This window comes from Amphiura filiformis, chromosome 1, assembly GCF_039555335.1.
Source record: "Amphiura filiformis chromosome 1, Afil_fr2py, whole genome shotgun sequence".
Classification (NCBI taxonomy): domain Eukaryota; kingdom Metazoa; phylum Echinodermata; class Ophiuroidea; order Amphilepidida; family Amphiuridae; genus Amphiura; species Amphiura filiformis.
In genome coordinates, this window is record NC_092628.1 from 76,233,189 (window position 1) to 76,255,247 (window position 22,059).

At 34.0% G+C, this 22,059-nt stretch overlaps 1 protein-coding gene across 2 annotated transcripts; it reads right to left on the minus strand.

Annotated features, from left to right (window-relative positions):
- Positions 1-5,011: 5,011 nt before the first annotated feature.
- Positions 5,012-21,749, minus strand: LOC140153395 (myosin light chain 3, skeletal muscle isoform-like). Of its 2 annotated transcripts, none has more exons than XM_072176152.1 (6): positions 21,593-21,749; positions 18,904-18,952; positions 16,558-16,698; positions 12,470-12,631; positions 11,818-11,895; positions 5,012-8,244 (listed from the first exon to the last, which is right to left on the minus strand). In XM_072176152.1, exons 1-6 carry the CDS (start codon positions 21,593-21,595, stop codon positions 8,204-8,206), a joined length of 474 nt encoding a protein of 157 aa, XP_072032253.1. In that variant the 5' UTR covers positions 21,596-21,749; the 3' UTR covers positions 5,012-8,203. The 2 variants fall into 2 exon arrangements, with proteins under 2 accessions (XP_072032253.1, XP_072032244.1); XM_072176143.1 differs by lacking the exon at positions 16,558-16,698 and adding an exon at positions 16,327-16,467 and having other exon boundaries at positions 21,593-21,748.
- Positions 21,750-22,059: the final 310 nt, after the last annotated feature.

The window sequence follows — 22,059 nt, forward strand, 5'->3', positions numbered from 1 at the left end:
ACCTATTTTGTGTACTGTGTGTATCATTGCATTTGTCGGTTTTATTATAAAGACTCCCTAGTTTTACTGTAATAATTAAAGCATTTCAGTCTTAGTCTTTCATAGGGTATAAGTACATCATTTGTGCATTACAATTGTGTAAAAAGTAAAAATTCAAGAAAAATTTACTATGAGCAAGTGGCACATTATGGCTTTAACATTACAAAAGGTCAGATCCAATTTTGATGGGAAAACTATTATTACAAAATTAAGTACCTTACAGAAAATGTTGATTTGCATTCAAATGAGTGACTTACTAAATGTACTTATGACATACTGCTACCAGACAGTGTACTGTAAAATGCCAGTATTATCTTATTTATTTAGTTGATGTCAGTCTGTTAATTAATGGATGGATGTGTAGCAAGAAATTCATGACTGTATTTTAATATCAATGTCTGAATAACAATGTTTTTTCTAAATGACAATGTTTTATGTGGTCTCTTCAGTGTTGCACTAATAATACAATATAATGGATTTTTTAAAGTTTGCATCAGTCAGATTATATTTTACTTTTCAGATATTACTAAAAAAATGCAGTTTCCAATGACAACATGCAGTACTACATATCAGTTCTCAATCTCTTGTCCAACATACTAACCAGTATCAATGGACATTATAGGCCAATCAGAAATTGTTATTACTATGGATTTTAGCATTCCGCATAGTAACTCGTAAGCACAATTTAACCCAGATGGGTGACATGTCTTATAGGCAAAATATCTAATTCTCGATCATGAGAGGATGTACCTTCTGCGTACCGTTGCATCAGTGCACTTGTTGTGGAACAACACGATTGCGCATCAAAAGACCGTGATTGGTCAATTCTCAAAAGATATGCTTGTGCCGTAAGTGTGTGGTCTTTGTGTAGTACACTTAACGCAAATATATGTGCGTACCCAAGTAGGCTCCAGATCGAGAATTAGACATTTTGCCTATTATATAAAAAAAATCCAAGAAAGGTTGAAACCATGGACATGGTAAAGTGCTCAACCAAAAGGGAGCTTAATACATGATAAAACTTAGATGACCCTGCTACATTTGTTTTACAGAACTGTTTCGTGAGGGCCGTAGCCCTCACTCCTCAGAAACTTTGTGCAGAATGAGGTTCAAATTAATATTACAATACCAACCAGGAAAATATGTGCATGCATCAATGATTATATATAAAGAACACGAGTTATTAAGTTATAAAATGTCATTCAGTCATATCATTTCATTGTGAGTCCAGACGAGATAATAGATGGTGAGACTTAAGCTGATCCATATTGATCATTACATATTGATTGAAATTGCAAAAGCAATTCAAAATGTATAGAAGTCATACAATGAAGAAATCAATTGACTGATCAAATGAGTTCATGGTTTTACATTACATAATAAATGTTTCTTTCTGTGTCGGCAGCTGTTAAGTAACTCATTCCTTTTGTTTAAAGAACATAAGTCCGGTCTGTAGATGATAAAATATTTTTCTTCTGTACATAAGTTGCATTTCTTGCTTGAAGTTGAGTATGATTTTGCCTTAGATATAATTTTCCATTTCAGGGAGTAATTTATGTTCTTATCTTTAAGAGTCCATATGTATTCACTGAGGGCGGTGGCATTTCTCTTAGTTTCATGTTTGAATGACGATAAATGTCCAGCATGACGGGATTTAAATGAGTTCTCTGTAAGTCCTATGTAGGTCTCAGAGTTGTTATTGTCTTCCCTGGTGACTGTAGCCTGGTAAATAACACTACTGGTTTGGCATTTCTTGTTGAGTGGGCATTGTACTTTATTTCTGCAGTTACAATCCTTTTGTGATTTATCTGTTTGTTTTGTTTCACTTTTTCCGATAACAGATTTGTTGTGTTTAGTGATGATGTTCTTCATATTTGGCATACAGCTATAACTGAGCTTTACTGTGTTCCTGTTGATCAGTTTGTGTAGTTGATGGCCTGGAGGAAAGCATCTATCAAGGAGGTTGAAGAATTTCTTGCCAATGTTTGTAGTAACGCTTATCGCTGTATCGGGGTTGAACCATACTATGTTTCTAGTTCTCTTGCGCTTATTGTTGTTGCTTCTTTGTGGATTATACTTTGGTTCATAATTGTATCCACTTTTCCGGAGAGCGTCTTGGTAAGGTGGAGCTGCGTTATTAAACAGTTCTTCATTGGAGGATATGTTAGATAGCCGTTTATTTATACTTTCCGGTATATTGTTTATTATTGATGGAGGGTGATTGCTGTCTTTGTGCACATATAGCGGAGAATTGTTAGGTTTCATGAAAGGTCTGTACGTGGCAGATGGGAGATCCAGTGTGATATCAAGAAAGTCAACTGTTGTCTTGTTTGCTTCTATGGTAATATTAAGTCCATTTTGTGAAAAGAAATTCTTCAACCTCCTTGATAGATGCTTTCCTCCAGGCCATCAACTACACAAACTGATCAACAGGAACACAGTAAAGCTCAGTTATAGCTGTATGCCAAATATGAAGAACATCATCACTAAACACAACAAATCTGTTATCGGAAAAAGTGAAACAAAACAAACAGATAAATCACAAAAGGATTGTAACTGCAGAAATAAAGTACAATGCCCACTCAACAAGAAATGCCAAACCAGTAGTGTTATTTACCAGGCTACAGTCACCAGGGAAGACAATAACAACTCTGAGACCTACATAGGACTTACAGAGAACTCATTTAAATCCCTGGCCATGCTGGACATTTATCGTCATTCAAACATGAAACTAAGAGAAATGCCACCGCCTCAGTGAATACATATGGACTCTTAAAGATAAGAACATAAATTACTCCCTGAAATGGAAAATTATATCTAAGGCAAAATCATACTCAACTTCAAGCAAGAAATGCAACTTATGTACAGAAGAAAAATATTTTATCATCTACAGACCGGACTTATGTTCTTTAAACAAAAGGAATGAGTTACTTAACAGCTGCCGACACAGAAAGAAACATTTATTATGTAATGTAAAACCATGAACTCATTTGATCAGTCAATTGATTTCTTCATTGTATGACTTCTATACATTTTGAATTGCTTTTGCAATTTCAATCAATATGTAATGATCAATATGGATCAGCTTAAGTCTCACCATCTATTATCTCGCCTGGACTCACAATGAAATGATATGACTGAATGACATTTTATAACTTAATAACTCGTGTTCTTTATATATAATCATTGATGCATGCACATATTTTCCTGGTTGGTATTGTAATATTAATTTGAACCTCATTCTGCACAAAGTTTCTGAGGAGTGAGGGCTACGGCCCTTACGAAACAGTTCTGTAAAACAAATGTAGCAGGGTCATCTAAGTTTTATCATGCATTTTGCCTATTATATCGTTACACATGCATTATTTTTGAATTAGAGAACAAGGGATCTATGCTTTACCTATAGAGGGCAACGTATCTATTTTTTAACGGTTATCGTCATTGACCGCACTGCGATGCACTGTTAGCTAACCCTGTATGTCGCCCTCTTTTGATTACTTATTATGTTGTTATCATCTGATCTCCATTAAAAAATTGATATGCTGCCCTCTATTATGTACATCATTGATCCCTTGTTCTCTAATTCAAATGTTATGCATGCGTAAAATGAATTTACCAAAAGCCGAATCCGGATTCGGCCGTCTGCAGAATTCATAACGATATATGCACCTGTCATGGGTCATGACCTTATTTTCTGCACAGGGTGTCTCATCTCAAGTTGAGAGTAAGACCATGTTGAATTTTCCAAGTGGCAGATTGGAATCAGTGCATTTACGCATCACCCTTTGAGGCATGTGTAAACTGTGTATACACCCTGTGGGATAAGGTCTTGCCGATAAATGCCATAGGTACACTATTTTGGTCTCCATGGGTGACAAACCAATATGGCTGATTTACTATAGCCTTATGTATGGAACAATTGTGAGTCATTTCATTTTGGGTCTAATAAGTAACCAATGGTAAAATCCAAAATTGTTATGCCAAATCAAAAGTTATATTCATATATTTTGACCCATATTCTAGAATTCAAGACCTTTGGGAAAACTCATTGTAATGTATTGTTCTTGTGCTGGATATTTCCACTCTGTACAGTTAGAAACCCCATTGAATACCAAGAGCAGGAAACTTTAAAAACCACAGTCATTCATCAGGGAAAAGGTTCAAAATGGCTATTCCGATTGAAATCCATACACCCCCTATGGAAGACATGTCCTTAGTCTCCCACACAGGGGTTGTAGATTTCAAATGAAATGCCAAACCAGGTAACCCCATTTGAAATTCACACTCCCTGTGTGGAAAATTAATGTCATGTCTTCCATAGGTGGTGCAGTTGAAATGCATACACCCACTGTCGAAGACATTACAAGGGCGTAAATATCAATTGGAATCACTCATTCAGGTAGCCCCATTTGAAATTCACACTCCCTGTGTGGGAGATTAACATCATGTCTTTCATAGGGGTGTATGGTTTTCAGCTAGAATAGCTCATTGTGATTACACTATTCTATACTTTGTTTCACCTCAAGATTGGTAGTCATGTAAGATGCAAATTTTGCTAGTCGGCGTGTGCGCACTAAACCTAATGCATGGTATATCACATATGTGCGTACAATAATGGTTTGAAAGCATGCTTGTGACACTACCAAACTCAAGGTAAGACAAACTATAGTCAAGGTGGACACTTATGTCAATCACAAGTTACGGGTGTATTCTCATTTTTAGACAGTAACTTGGCTTTGGACGTAGCACAATTTTGTGGTATTAATAACAACTTTCATTGTCAGAGCAGAAAGTGGCTAATCTTCAAGGATTTTTAAAAAATCGCGCATCAGTATGCACAATTTGCCATAGTGTGGTGTAGTCCATAATTTGTTTTAGAAGTATGGGCAGATTATGAAAGAAAAACATGAAGACTTGGACAGAAGAATAATATTTCAGTACCATAAAAGAAAGGCAACTAGACAATAAGACATACGGATTATGTTACAAAGTTTAATAAAGACCATAGCATGTATTCGTATGTAAAGCATGTTTCAATAGAGTATTACGGCTGATACAGGAAACATCACTACAAGTTCATTATTTTTGTGCTGGACTCTTTTTCTTTCTATCTTTATCAATGAAAGGAAAACAAACTTGCTGTAAATGTACCTAACAGGTCGGTTTATTATCTAAACATGCTATATGTAAAGCTTAGGAGTTTGAACCTTATAATGATTTGTATCATTCCTTTTACAAAAGAGTTGATTTTGTTGTTCTTGAACCATGACAATACAAAGACTTAGTGTGCATTGTAAACAGTTATGTGAATGTGATGTGAACCATCACAAAGCATATCAAAATCACTTCAAATGTGAATATTCTCTTTTATTAAAATACTGCATTTTAAATAGATTTGAAGTAATAAGTTGCAAGAATCTGTTTGTATTACACAATGTACTAAGTTAGTGCTATCGGTTTTTTTATCCAAATTATCCTGAATCATCTAGGTTTGTTTGTTTTTGTAAAATGCAATTATACACTACAAAGAATTCTACCAAATAAGTTACTAATTTGTATGTCAAAGAATGCCTGAAATACACAACGATCAAAATATTTTATTTACACATATGTATCATAGAGTCACTGCTCTGTGTCATAACTGTACTTGGAGGGTCATTTTGACAGTTGTGAGGGACTGAGGGTGTATTGGAAGCAATTGAAATGTGAATATTTTATTAGCAACAAAATTATACCAAGGACATTATTGAAATATAATTCAGCGTTGTGAGGAGAACCAAGTACATTTATGACACATTCTGAAGTAGAATAAAGTCAAAATAAAGAAGCTAATAAGGAAAGAAAAAAAAAAGGTTATATAGATGTGGATAAACTACATGCTATGTGTGATAATTGCACAGACTAGCCCGGGCAGTGAGTCTCTCCTAAATACACAGCTGTGCTTTGTTAAGACATAGAATTATATTCTGTACAATAAAAAATAGTGCACCCATATACAATGAAACATAAGAATTGCCATATTAAATGATTTTATTGCATCCATAGGTTGGCGAATGCTTTAAGTAAATGGTCTCTTTTTCACAAGTGTAAAAAAGGTGTAAAGCACTGATTGGTTGAATATGTTTCTATTTATGAATAAATTAACATTTATTATGGCAATTCATCACAATATGTTGGAAGAAACTAAAAGAAGTGACTACATCACATATCACCAAATAACATACCAATTCCACTTTAATTATATTACCAAACCCAAGAGAGGTGATATTGAATTGATTAAAATATCAAAACTTTTGGATTTTCTTGGTACATGTGTGTATTATGACCCCACCCATCACTCCACCCACCCTACCCAACCCCCATCCGAATCAAATGTGCATGTACCACTCTTGGAGGATTAACTACTTCTTCTGGCTTACATGAAATGAAGATTTCCTCTTGTAAAGATAAAATAATTTCCCTCCCCATTTTTGCCATTATGGAAACTATGGTTTTATTCATTGTTTCTGTCATCAACAATACAAATTCTGAGCTATAACTTGGGTACTTTATTCTTAAAAAGTTTATGAAATCTGCCATTACTGCTTCCAACCCTCTTAGTATTAAATAGAAATGACAACAAAACAATTATTTGGAAAAATTGTTGATTGTACTGCTCAACAAATGTTCAACACTTGTTGGCAATGATATTACACCTTTATGTTTTTTTAAATAGTTATCATCAAACCTGTATGTCTTGTAATAGCAGCTTACATAACCAATCCAAAAATAAGATGTATACTAATTTACTTGTTGTTCCTGACTGTTCCAGTTTTCATATCAGTTAATAAAACTTATACCACAGAATCGCTGAAGATAAATGTATATACATGACTTGATTGTGTGACCCCATTCTGTCCCTAGTTCATTAAACATGTTTATTGATCTTCCATCTGTACCATGACTTTTATGACGTAAATCTGAAAGGAAGAAAAAACCCAGCAAAATATGCAACACAAAATGTATCAGTATTGATAATAAATGATGATGAATACTCAAGAATGTGTTTACTTCATTTAATTATTAGTCTCAAAATCATTTTACTCTTTTACTACTAATGTCAACTATTAGAGCATAGATTGTTTTGTTATTATTGATGCATTTAAAGAATAACAACTTATTTTTTACTGATTAGGTGAAACACAAATGCAAACTTATTTTGACAGGTAAACGACGAGTCTACCAAGACTATTCATATGAGAGAGAAAAGTAAATTTGTCAGTCAAAAGATCCAAAACACAATATTTAAAATTATGAATAATCAATGAATTTATTCAACTTCTTGGGCGGTTAATTATGATTTTCATAAATTAATTTTAAATGCCGCAGAAGTACAATTACAAATTGTTAACAGCAGCCCACTTTGAAGTAATTGTGTTGAAGATTTTCCCAATCCAATCAATCCATTGTTCTTTGATAGAATGTCTCAAATTTCCATAATATGTCCTTTTCAGATCCTGACGAATTACTTGGTCGAAGCTGAGACAGATTCTCAGTAGATAGTTGCATTGTTTTCAACGTGACATTGGCTATTGTTAGTAGAGTTTTATGATAGAGCTTTACTGTGTCATAAACTGAAAGGTTTAGGTTAGTAAACATGTTAAGTCAGTTACAGAAAAATTAATAATTAATGTGCCATTTATTAGGATTGTGTTAGAGACAAGTTAATCAAATAAAACATGGAGAAACGGTGGTTTCATTAATGAAATGATGTGATGATGGGAAATAAGAAGGGTATTGAAAAAATTGAATTCACATGAAACGAGGTTGACTGGGAAAAAGAAAAGGATATGTTCTTGCAAAGGTCATATCATTGGATTGTTCAAAAGATTTGGTTTCAGGATGAATTTTGCAAGCATGTGAGTCGGGGGACATTCTGGAAAGGAAAATACAAATGCCAGTCTGCCAAAATATTTTTCCACCAGATGTCATATCAATAGTCATATACTCCAATTGGTCTTTAAGTTCATCTGAAGTTTGAGATCCAAATCTGGAGACTGGGCATGATGGCACGTAAACCAAGATGATAAAAATCACTGAAATGTTTTGTTTTGAGATATGGGCGTAGATATCAAGTAGTTGTTGGTGAGTGATGACGACAGAATGAAGAAATGTGTTAGTGTTTTTATTGATCTTCAAGTTTAATCATTACTGAATCTACGAAGTCTGAAAGAAATAACAGATAATTTGCATGTTAGTTATTTCAGAGAAGATAGTTTTCTCTGGCTACATACGAGCGATATAGAAGCATAACATGTCAGAACATTAGAAAACATGATATTGTTATCAAAGTTGGTTAATATGCTACACTGCTCACACAAAGTATCGCTACACTTGAAAGAGATGTCATAATAATTAGTAAGTTTTTAGCGGGGCTGTCTGGCAAGTTTAGAATTGTCCAGCTTTCGTCAGAAGTAGCTCTGACTTCTTCTGGACAAACTACCCTAGAATGAGACATATAGGACGACCCTTGCCTACTTGTGGCTCTGAAAAGAGCTGTTCACTGAAAACTGCCCCTTGTCAACAGAAAACAAGCAGGAGGCCTTGCCTATCGGCTAACGTAATAGTTTTTAATGGCCCTGAAAAGAGCTGTTCACTGAAGACTGCCCTTGTCAACAGAGAAAAGTAAATAAGTGGTGGCTCTGAAAAGTGCCGTTCACTGAAGATTGTCCCTTGTCAACAGAACAAGCAGACATTGCCTATCTGCTAATGTAAAATGGTTTAGTGGCTCTGCAAAGAGCTGTTCACTGAAGACTGCCCTGGTCAACAGAGAACAAGCAGACTTTGCCTATCTGCTAATGTAAAACCTTTCTGGCGGCTCTAAAAAGAGCTGTTCACTGAAGACCTCCCTTTGTCATAGTTTAATACCAAAAATAAATTGATATTTTCTCTTGATGCAGCAGTTAGTTCTGCGCGTTGTATAACCTCTTATTCTTGATTGTCCACCTACTTTTCTGGTGACTTTTTTAAATCATTTGTCTCTTTTTAAGTGTAACAATACTATGTGATGAATGAGTGTCTATTTTTGCATAATATTTGTTGATGCATTAATCTAATAACTAGCAATGGTAACAAATCTATGATTGCACATAAATTCTCTTGTTAGGGACACACCATTTGATTTTTAGGGGGCATGGGAGTTTGGGTCAGCCCGGGGGTCAGCCAGAATTGATTTTTCTGCATCTGCTGCCAAATGTGGCATTGTTTTCCCTTCAATTTTAATGTATATCTTTATGCAGAGTTTGGTGGTGGATATTATTTTTTACTCATCACTCATCAGTGGGTGAATTGGGTGGGGTTTTTTTCATCTCACTAGTGGGTGAAATTTTTTTTTTCAAAAAACTCCCATGGCCCCCTCTCCTTGAAATCAAATGGTGCACCATTATAGTTATAATGGATCCATCATCCGTCCATACTCTGAATTATCATTATGGCTAGTTCCACCTCTAGACTATTAAGAAAGATAAAATAGACTTTGTATACAATATTTTAACTAAAGTTAAAGGCCTATTCAGTGATTTGCTCATCTGGGGAATTATCATATTTTGACACCTTTGTGTATTAAAGACAAAATAAGACATTGAATATGAATATGTAAATTAACAACATGTATTTGTATGGGGCTTCGACTTTGTAAATACTGCTGTTTTACATGTTTGCAAAATGTTTCATTTTAAAAATACCTTATCCTTCACTTTTAGGCAATTTATATATAAATTATTTTCTTACACTTTTGCTGGGATCACTGAATAAGCCTTTAAGTCGCTATTAGTATTTGCATTAAATGCCAGCAAATGAAGACAATGAACTGCTTAGAACAATAATGTGATTATATAATAGGTTGCAACAAGGCAAGTAACATATCATAGATCATAGCCATAACTCTATTTAAGTGAAATACCCAGCAAACACAAAAATGTTCTTAAATTGTTATAAAGAAGCATGTTGGGCAAAAAATGTATTTGTCTCTCAAACATTTTTCAAAAAAAGGTATGTGCTATATGAGGCGGCAGGTTTTTTTTGGGGGGGGTAGTGCTATCTGATATTATTATTGCATTTTTAGCTGCGGCTACTTTTATAACTACACTGTAAAAGAGGTTCAGCGTGAAGGGATACCCGCTTGGATGGCTTTTACATAATTATGCATATGTGTTGAGAAACAGACTTTTTGCCTTATAAACGGAGTCTGGTTTTGGTCAAAAGTTATAATAACAGTGAAATGTCGGATTATAATATATAGGTTATTAAAACGTTTTATATGAAAAAACACTACAACAACATTTTCAAAAATGTTGTCAAAATGATCTTATTAAATATTTGTTGGCAAACATATTTGCAAAATACTTTGGCAACATTTCAATAACATTATGTTACAATGTTTTGCATCATGTTGACAAAGATGTTTTTCAATGTTATTAAAACGTTTTATACCATTTATATAGTCTGACATTTCAATGTTTTCTGTAGAACGTTTTGTGTTTGCTGGGATATAACCACAAATCTTAGAAACTATTAGATAACTATAAACTAAACTTTAAAAGGAGCTCTTGAAAATGTTTAAATCTACTAAAAAAGCCCATGTAGTTAATTTCAAATTTTGTTAATGGCCTGTGCTTTCGATCCTAGATTTTGTTATCACGCTAATTCACAACGTTATATATATAATATAACATACTTACAAATAATGTTACTAAAACAGTACACCATTAAAATGGTTGGGCAAAAACAAGTGAGCAACCCCTTTGTTGGGTAAAATGTCATTCTTTTACTGGGCAATATTAAATAAACTGGCGTCTGAGTAACTGAGTAACCAAGCAGTTGTCCAACTAACACAACAGTAAAATGCGCTGACATGGAACAGCTTCCGGGACCACATTCACAGGCGAATAATTGGAATCCAGCAAAAGAAATCTGTGAGAATGCGTTTAAGAACCTTACACAGGTGATTATTTTCAAAGAGTAAGTGGAATAGTGTGGAACGGGGCTGCTTCTGCTTTTCACACTTTCTTCAAGAAACAGGTCTTGTTCCACACTACTCCATTTACTCACAGATTTCTTGTGTTAGGTGCCAATTATTGGGCTGTGAATGTGGTCCAGGAAGCTGTTTCATATCAGTGCATTTTGCTGTTGTGTCAGTTGGACAACTGCTTGGTTACTGACATGTGTTTATATTGAGGCAATCCTGTGTGTAATTTTGGTTAATTTTGATGGACAGGATTTTAAGATATGACCTTGTGAAAAAAAGGTTTCTTTTTTGGCTTAAAAGAGTGATATCCAACAAAAGGGTTGCTCACAGGGCACCAAGCATTGGGCAAAGTTAAGCGCGCTTCAGACTCCGAGTATTGTGCGTACAATATTGTATGTAATATGTACGTTATTAATCTATTGCCATTCTATTTCCAGTAATGTTTAAGTTCTAACGAATGTTTGATGACGAAAAATCGATAATATGTTACATACAATATCTAGCAGAAATATATTATCGATTTTACGTCATCAAACATTCGTTAGAACTTAAACATTACTGGAAATAGAATGGCAATAGATTAAATAACGTACATATTGTACATACAATATTGTACGTACAATAAAAAGTCTGTATACTGCTTTATACCCAACCTTTCTAACGGTGTATACAGAATGTTTATGAAAACAATTGCGTAATCAAGACTATGGTCATAACTGTATACCATTGTTATATCAAGCATTGTGTTTTGATAGATGGCATAATAATCTTACCTTCATAGTTAACCTCTCCGCTTGAGTTCTCTTGTCCTACCATCAAGATTTCCATTTCATCATCGGTAAGTTTTTCACCTGAGCAACAAATAACACAATTTAGTTTAGGCTGTTAATATCAACTGTTCATCCTGCTCTGCATATCATGTCATTTTATCCATGCGTGATTTGGCGCGCTATTTTGAAACATTGCACATTGCACATGCAAGTTGTTCTTTTGAAAGTCATAAACAGAGTTAATATAATATGCCACTTCGAGAACATGCAAGTCCGCTATTGAAAAGTCAGCTGTCTTACTCAAACCCATTGCTAGGCACCTTTTCCTATAATTACCTATTTGAAATATAACACTAATAGAATTGCTTCAGAACTAATAAATGATATCTTCTGTAAAAAAATCAATCATTACACCAGACCTTGAATCCTTTTTCTTATACCAAGGGCTTCTCTTTGCTTAACCTACAATAATCCCGATGTCAGATGATATAACAGGTTGTTAGTTGATATCGAACATTTTTGCAAGGTAAAAGGCAATTTCCCCTAAAAAGTTTCCATTTATAGTTTCAAAACTGATTTTCATTTACCGAATTCCTGAAATGTATCAGCCCTCATTGCTTACAAAAATATCGTTCAATGCATAATGGGTATTTACCTAGTGATGTGAGTACGTGTCGCAATTCTGCTCCACTCATGATGCCCTGGCCTTCTTTGTCGAATACTTTGAGGGCTTCAAGGAAATCTTCTGTTGTACCTACATCACAATGTGAGATCTCCTTCAACATTGGTAGAACTTCCTCGAATGTAAACCTGTGGTCTGTGGAAGAGATTGGCCAGTAGTGTCAATATCGAAGATGACAGATATCGGTTAACTTACGATATATATTAATCCATTGAACCAACGGTGTTACTCTTTATTTTCTTGCAAATGATTACACAATTTCGGGTTTTGTTGTAACCGTCTTGTTTTCAGTGAATAGACACAACTTGTTTTGGTGGGGTTTTTATCTTCGGTTAAATATTTTCTTCGTCAGAGTTATCACCAGGTATAATATACATTAGCTACCGTACTTCATCAATACCCTTATCAGCGGTAGATAGCTCTACTTCACCAATACAACATCAACAGTAGATATCTATACCCTTATCAGCAGGAATGTTATAAAATAACATCGTGGGTTGGGATTGATAAGGATATACCATGTTGATCATAGTCGTATAGTTAGGGCCTAATGAAATATTCTCCGGATCAAAAAGAAATATCATTTATTACTAAATGTTTGAATATGGTGAACATTCATACAACATGTAAATTATAACTGGAGGGCCGTAAAATGGCAAGTCTCAATTGTTGAGCCTAATTTATCATAACGTCATAAATGGCTTTTCAAATGTCTTTGCTTTGAGGTATAGGCCTACATGCAAGTTGGTTTTTATTATTCGAGATTCTCACGCGATCAGATTTATTCAAATAGGTAGCAAAATGTGCTTCTATTTAAGTACTGCTCTACCAGTTTCTTGTTAAAAATTCACCATTTTTAACGGCACACAATTAGTAATAGCTAAGTCAACTAAACATTTATATTTAAAATTAAGCCTTCGCACTTCATTACACTTCATGTTTTAAAATATATTTGAATTTTGTGTTTTATAACTGTATTTTTGATGTTTTTTAAAACGCGGTATCATGTAATTAAGATATTTTAGCTGCGAATTGGTTTTTAATGAATCTGAATCTGAAGAAAGATTCTTAGTCCGTGGGTGTGGTTTAGATTGTAAGCGCTAAATTTCATTGGTGTCATCTATAAGGCGATGGACGACAGTGGCGGCGTCGCGGAACACGCTTGTCGAGGAACCAATTAAATTTAGCGCTTACACTGAAGCTAAAGCACACCCATCCACTGACAAGAAGCTCTAATTAAATACACCCTGCTATACACCACATCAACTAATTGATTGACTACAAAAAATACTGAAGTTAACATTTGATCACAAATCATTTTTGTTTGTTTCTTTTCTTTCTTTTCTTTCTTCTTTAACCTGGGACACTCAATCAGTTGAAAACACAATTAATCATCCGTTCTTCCTTGAGGCCCAGTTCTTCCGTGAGGCCCAGGCCCTTACCCAATGAATTCAAATTTATCCTTGACTGTGATTTAGACCCATAATGTATAATTTCGGTCAAATTTTAATTTTGTTTTTCTTTGCCAGAAATTGTTACATAATATTAGTAACAACTGCCGAGGAGTATTTTTGATCATTTTAAGCCGAAATGAGATCAAATGAAAGAAACCCACTATATGGAAATTGGCAAATAAAATTGGGGATCCCCAGTTTTAATCAAAAACTCTTACATTTTACTGTAGGTTTAGTCTTTCACAGGATATTTAAGTACACCCGTGGGTATTACAATCGTGTAGAAATTGGGGAAATATAATTAAAATTATGTGCGTCCGTCTGAGCAAATCACACATTATTGCTCTGTATATGGAGCCTGCGCTCTTGCCAACTGAACTATCAGGTAATCTTGCAGCATGAGTTTTTGTTCCAACTGGGGGGGGGGTCAAATACTTTGTGATCAAACCATTAACCTCCAGATGAAGACAACACATCAACATTGATTGTAAAGTGATTCTATAGCATTGTTTTAAACCTACACGACATTACTATAGACTAAAATCTAAGGAAAGTGTGACATAGGGGTAGAAAAGAATGTTTTAAACATTAAAAAGAGACAAAAGATCATGCCACTGCACATAAGAAACTTCGACACATAAAAGAAATAGAGGGAGAAAAAAGAGTAGCCTTGGTTTATCCTTCAGTCTGGTGTGCTTGTCATGCATGAGACCTGAATAAAGGGAAAGTAGTGGGTAAAACGGATCAGTTATTTTACATGCGTCAATGATGTAGCCATTAAGGTAGGTGAAATTGGAAATATATGATGGGATTTTTATACAAATGTGTGTTTTTTCTATCAAACATTCCTGATGCATATTATACAACGTTTGGTCCGTCTATTAATACCGAATACTTGTGCAAGATGCAGCTTTACATTCTTTTGATTAAAGTTTGCTTATTACGACATAAAAACCAGGTTATCGATGTGTTCATTTTGTTTTCTATCATACAATGTTTATGCAGCCTTTTCTATCATACAACGTTTATGCAGCCTTTTCTATCATACAACGTTTATGCAGCCTTTTCTATCATACAACGGTTATGCAGCCTTTTCTATCATACAATGTTTATGCAGCCTTTTCTATCATACAACGTTTATTCTGCCTTTTCTATATCATACAACGGTTGTGCAGCCTATAATAAGATATAAAACACAAAGCTACTTTCGCCAAACGTTTGGCAAACATTTTTAAACTTGGTGTGGTTTTTTTTTTCGCTTTACGATTTTTAACCGTTTGACACAAGCTGACTATAGCGTACTAATGGATGTCCCAACATTTCTTTACCATAATTCTTAAAATTCATATACGCTAACTATAGCACCTAACTTGAATACAGGATGAGGGTCCAACATGAAAGCCTACAAAGATGCTTTGCCATGAAGCACTTTTTTTTATAACATCATGGTCATTATACTAGTAGCTGAAACTTAATTGGGTAGGCATATTCTCTTGTTTGAGAGGTCTATACAGTGACAGATTTTTTCTTCGTAAGTCCAAAATCAAATGTAAAGTTGGTTAACATTACCAGCATGCAAACATTCCTGACTTGAATATCTACTAAAAGTTGATATTCTTAATTTAAAATGACCACTTGCGCTACAAATTAACCCAATATTTGGATGGTTTGGAAATGGTGTTAATGTTTTCAATGAAAAAGAAAAGTTATGTCAAATTCGGCATCAGAATAATTGTATATTAGTTTGCTCTTTTCAAATATGTATTTTCCTCACAAAATGGTAGAGAGACTTTTGGGACACCCTGTATAATCGATCTTGGTAAGTTAGTTTATGATGATCGGTATTTAAAGGTATTACACTATATCATGATGGTGGCAAAATAGGCAGGAATTAGGAAACTGGCACGATGCTGGTTTCTGATGGAATACGCCGTGCGTCAACATGAAACATATAAAAACGGTTCAACAAGAAGAAGCGACGTTCTCATGACAATACGTTTGGCACCACGACACCCATAAGCCTAACTAGAATGGGGTGGCATAGCCATGGCGCTAGAAGTTATGCCCCCTCCTTTAAAATAATTTCGGGTAAATCGCAACAGAAAGCTTGAAAAGTAATGTTAAATAACCTTTTTTAGTTGAACGACCAGGTTCATTCCCTGGGTTTAAATTATACGCGTCTGACCAAACCATGTAAATGTAAGACCAAACCATCTGAGGAAATTATCGGGCGCCAAAAACATCGTCATGAAAACACCCGTTCAGAGATATATATATTATTTTTCTTCCATTCAACTTTATTTTTTCATCCTAATTGTCATTAAATATTTTGATATAATTATGAATAAGTTGGAGTAAAAAGTGATTAATACTTACACTCATCTTTATCTCCTATGCACTTCTTGACGGCTGAGTTTGTCGGGTTCCAACCCAACGCTCTACAAACGTCAGCGACTTGTGTGCTTTGGACCTTACCATCTCCAGTCTTATCAAACATATTAAATGTATCTTTGTACTCTGTAATTAAGACAATAACACCTCACACATGTTAAGCATGAAAAGTGACAAACAAACTACTAAGAATGACTAGCACCCCATCGGTCTTACACTTGTCTTTATCCCCCGTGCATTTCTTGACGGCTTTGTTGGTCGGGTTCCAACCCAGCGCTCTGCAAATATCGGCAACATTCTCACATCCAACTTTGCCGTCTCCCTCTTTATCAAACATGGTGAATGTGTCTTTATATTCTGAAAATATGAAATTACAACATGCAACAAATACAAAAATATATTAATTCTTGCACTACTCCCCATTCCAGAAAAATACAGCATTAATATTATCAAGTTCTGCCAAATGAAACAGAGCTCAATCCTAATCATTCATTTAGTCCTAACTGGAGATAGAAGAAAAAGGTCACTATTTTACTAATTTCTTGAAAAAAGAGCCAAAAACATGCATTTTCGGCATGTTTTCTGACAATCGAGTCACAAAACTTAAAATCTTGAGTAGGCCTATAGGCCGAAATTTTGCTCTAATTTTCACTTTTTGTTTTACTTAAATTAAATGGTTGGTTATAAGAATGAAACATGTCTTTTCCAAAAATTAGAATGCATAAACTGACATTAATCTTACTACAACAAGTCTTTAGCTTGATTGTCACAGCATACAAAAAACACCCTAAAAACGCATGTTTTTGGCCCTTATTTCCAAAAATTGGCCAAATATCAAAATTGTACTTTTATTGCTAGTTAGGACAAACTAAAGGATTAGGATTTAGCTATGTTTCATTTGGCAAAACAGGATAATATTTTTTTAATCCCAAAAAATTAGTGCTGTATTTTTCTGGAATAGGAAGTAGTTTTATTCCACAGTCGACTTTCCTGCCGCCAGTGCATTTATCGTGAAAAATGTGTTTCTTGCTCTGGACAAATCGGTTGAATGCGCGACACGGTGCAATGTGCACCAAAATAGGACGGACAGTATACATGTAAGTGGCCCAGGACAGGACTAAATGTCTATTGATTCGGACTAATTTGGCACAATTAGATATGAATGGCACGTTTTCCCGGTCAATGTTAAGATTCTTAAATTAGAATGTAATTCGTGACTGATAAAGAAATGCAAACTCGGGTGCAAACTACGACTATACTAAGAACTGATTTGATGTAAGCAAGAAACAAAGTCTTCCCAATAGTTGCACCGCCGGCAGGAAAATCGACTGTGCAATCGTTAATTGTTCTTTCCATTTGCTTGCTATTTGAACTTATTTTTTCCTTAAAATGTGCAATTTCTAAACTTGAAAAAAAAAAAAAAATCGATCACAGTCCTATAGCCTATAATTTCTAAATTGTTTGGTCAACTAATTTATGATTAATACTCCAGTACATCAAATTCCCATATAGCTTAAAATTCGTTACATTTACCACTCTTTTATTCATTCATATTCATTTTATTTCAGATCTGCTTATACAAGAAAATGATCGAGAACTAGTTTTTCATCCCACAAATTAGGAGCGAAATTAATTTAAGTCCTCTTGTCAATATTTTATTGGGGTCGTTTTAATTTGAATAAGGCATTGAAAGAGTTTACTGGTCATATTCGTCACCAGGGGAAAGTTATCATTTAGGCTTACTTAGTTTTATAGACATATATGTTAGCAGTTATTTACGATTAAATAATTTTGCAAAACTATAACGTAAATATCCTAAAGATATTATCTGTACAAGTTTTTGTTTATGGTGCATGGTATATATTTCAAGATAGCGTAACCTCCTCCTCCCTACCAATCTGCTCTGCAAGACAGCCAGGTTTCACGTATCAGCCAGATGACCCCATTCGGGCGTTCATCACGCAAGCATGCCAAAACCATATAAGGGAAGACAGCCGCCTATGTTTTATCTTGAACCAATGCCCTCCTCTTCAGTTAAGTACTGTCTGTACTCATTGTACATGCTCTACCATGCTATTATGGCATGTCCAAAGGGCAGTAGTAGATAATTATCGTGTTTCTCGGTATCAAATGAACCCTGTGTTAAAATATGACATAATTTTGTTTTCATTTTCTAGACGACTGATGCTCAAATCAAATTTCCTGTCATTTAATAAAGCCTTTTTACATTTTGCAAATGGCAGTTCAGAATAAGTTCAATATCCACCAATAAAATTTAAAAAAACCACCAAACTTCACAATTCGATCCAAACACAATTTTTTTGATCAAGCAAAATGTTTTCATGAAATATTAAACCGTTTTGGTATTACTAATGTCAAAATATATATTATACCAAGTTAATGAAACCCATCATTTTTATTTAAAATGCCACTACACATAGGCACCTATTTATTGCGCTTTATGCGAAAAATAGAATAACCAATTAACAAAATATTTGAAATAAAAAAATGAAAATTCACTGAAATTACAATAACATCTAATGTTAATAATGTATACATTACCATCCATATCGTTCTCTGTGAACGGCCTCTCTGTTTTTGCCATTTTCGCCTGAAAATAAAAATTAATTTATGATATTAATACTATCTGAAATGCATTGATTACGCAACATTTGTTGTCAAATAATAATTTAAAGATTTTGTCTAGAATCTTTTTTTTTTTAGAATTGTGATCCGGTATATATGATCCGCATCGATGAAATTGACATTGTGTGGAATATATAGTAAAAGGCTCGATAGAAAGTAGTTATGAGTTCATTAGTAATGACCCAAAGTTCTTGAAAGGGCATTTCGTGATCCACATCATCATCAAGTTGAGATTTTGATACCACTGGAAACCTCTGACTACGCATGTTTATGTACAAAAAAAATTCTTGCAGATTAATTCGTTTAGCAAAAATATCATGAAATTTGAATTACGTTCTGGTACACCAGAACGAAAGTACAACAGTGGCCCACGGAGCAGTGTAATACACATAATCATGCATAAACTCGCAAACGCAAACTCAGAATCAACTGAAATTTTGGAAATAAGCTTTTTTTCGCGGATATCTAATGAAAAATGACATAAAATGAGGATGCTATCACGAAATGCTCCTTTAATTACAAACGTCATTATCTGCATTTTGACAGTGATATGCAGATCATTTCCTGATTGTAAAATAATTCTATCCTGGTAAAAAAAATCTAAAAAGTGCAAATGTAATTAATTTACAATTGATATTATATCAGGTATTGAAAACGACTTAAAATACTTCCTAAATGATCGTTTCAAAAAAGAAATAATAATAACTCTTTCGTCATTTTCTTAAAGGAATATTTCGTGATCCTAGCATCCTCTGACATTTTGCATTAGATATCCACGAAAAAGGCTTATTCCCAAAATGTCAGTTGATTCCGATTTTGCGCTTGCAAGTTATGCATGATTTAGTGTATTACATCATGTACATAGACAATGTGTTGTAATTTCGTTCTGGTGTACCAAAACGTAATTCAAATTTCACGATATTTTTGCTAAACGAATTAATCTGCAAGAAATATTTTGTACATAAACATTATGTAGCCAGAGGTTTCCAGTGGTATAAAAATCTCATCTTTTTTTGAGAAAAGTGGGGGAATGATGCTGTGGATCACGAAATGCCCTTTTATTCCAATTCCACTGTTACACATTTCGACAATATTTTCACAAATATAAAATGTGAAATAATTCAAACAATGTGCTTCCTTTCATTAATTATATTTTTACATCAATTTATCTTTTTAAATATTTTGTAAGAATGGAAGGTGAACATCTACCCATAAGGTATGACGTCAGTGCCAGTACATTTGTCATATGAGAACGATTTATATTGCATCATAATACAACATTATTAATCAGTCATGACCCCAAATGTGTTAACATTAAAATAAATCATCTGTAATATAATATATTCAAAGTAGCCTACTAAATTTGTCTTCAGTTTAAATTAGAAAACAAATATGGAAAACTTCATAATGACCGGGCTTATGACCTATAAGAGGTTTTGTTTTACATTTTTAGGACTCTAATGAAGCCGCAATTGCAGGCGTGTCCAATCAGTTGTCATCATTTCATTAGTATTTGGCAACTACACGACAAGAACAAGTTCAAAGGGTAAACACACAGCGTGGTATAAGAAAAACATTCACCGCAACGTTTTCTAAATATACCATATTAGAAGTTCTTGAAGAGGTTCATTAGGTTTGTAGAATATCATACTAAACTGTCAGGTCAGTAAACAATTTTTTTTTTTAATAAGATCATGTGAAATGTTTTATGGACGTACACATGCAGAATTTTTGCATATATTATCTCCTAATTGATTGACTTTAAATTTGAAACTCTATATTAGGACATAATTGTACAATGATAATATAACTATCATTTCTTAATTGTTGTAATTATAAATATGAATTACACCATGAATATGCATGCAATTGTTCGCAAAATGACACGACGAATTATCTATTTAGTGATCATGGTGATCAACACTGTCCAAGTTCCGTGTGATGGTAGGATATTCCTAAAAGTATGGACATAACTTTTGAAAACATTTTTAAGGTCTGGAATTAAGCAAGACGATTGATCTTGAACAATGTTTCGTAATACGACGTTTATAATATCAGTTAATTCTCTTAAAGTGACAATATACACTGTAATTTAAAACATTTGCAACACGCTCGTATATTCCATAACATTTGCGCTATAAAAGTTAATCAAACGTAAAGTAAAAACTTGCCTGACGGCAGTAAATTGAACGTAATAAATATTTTAGATTTAATTAAACATTAAAAGAAAATTAAAAAGGGTTAACAAAAATCAGATCATGCCGTTCAGGTAATAATAATGATTTATTTGCCTCATTCACATTAAACCTATATCATTTATATTTTATTCCTCTACACAAGGTACATATGTTCAAATTCAATATTTTATAGCAATTATTCGTTTGGTATTAAAATATTTCAAACATAATTACTATTTCATCTGTCTTCCGTTGCTGTAAGCCATCAATTATGGATAAAAATAACATTTCTATAAATATAATTTAAATATGCTATACCAGTTAAAATCACCCCCGAAATCACCGCAGTTGATCTATAAAAATACAATCAAATCTGCTAAAACTAACATCTACAAACATAGATATTTTTAAAAAGATAGAATCCTTACCATTTTGACTGTTTTTATTTGTTCCTATTCCAATGTAAAGACACAAAACACACACGGGGCTGGCTTGCCGTCCGAGTCGCACAAATCCGTCAAGTAAAGAGAAGTTGAATCGGAGAGAGCACACCACACGGTCAACTTTAACTTTTTCCCTTATCAATGACTCTCCAAGAATGACAGGAATGCGAACTGACACGCGACAACTGGGGTTGAGACTGTGGGTCATCCAGCTACGCGCCGCCCCTCTGTTCCTTTGCAAGAACTTTATTTTTCATGAGGTTGAAAATTATTTTAATTAGGCCTTTAGGATACAAACTCATGTTTCGTGTGAAACAATATTTGTTATTGGGATTATTAATTATGTAACTATAATTTACACCGCAGTCATTCACAAAGTCCAATATTGCTCTATAGTATTAATTGAGACGTGTTGCATTTTTGTGGTATGTTAAAATTAAAATTTCAGACAG

What these genes read in the sequence shown, in the direction of transcription:
- LOC140153395 (XM_072176152.1), bottom strand. An exon ending in ACACGTACTCACATCACTAG is followed by an intron (nt 11,896 to 12,469) that starts GTAAATACCCAT and finishes TTTGTTGCTCAG; the next exon opens with GTGAAAAACTTACCGATGAT. An exon ending in CGGAGAGGTTAACTATGAAG is followed by an intron (nt 8,245 to 11,817) that starts GTAAGATTATTA and finishes TATTTCTTTCAG; the next exon opens with ACTTCGTAGATTCAGTAATG.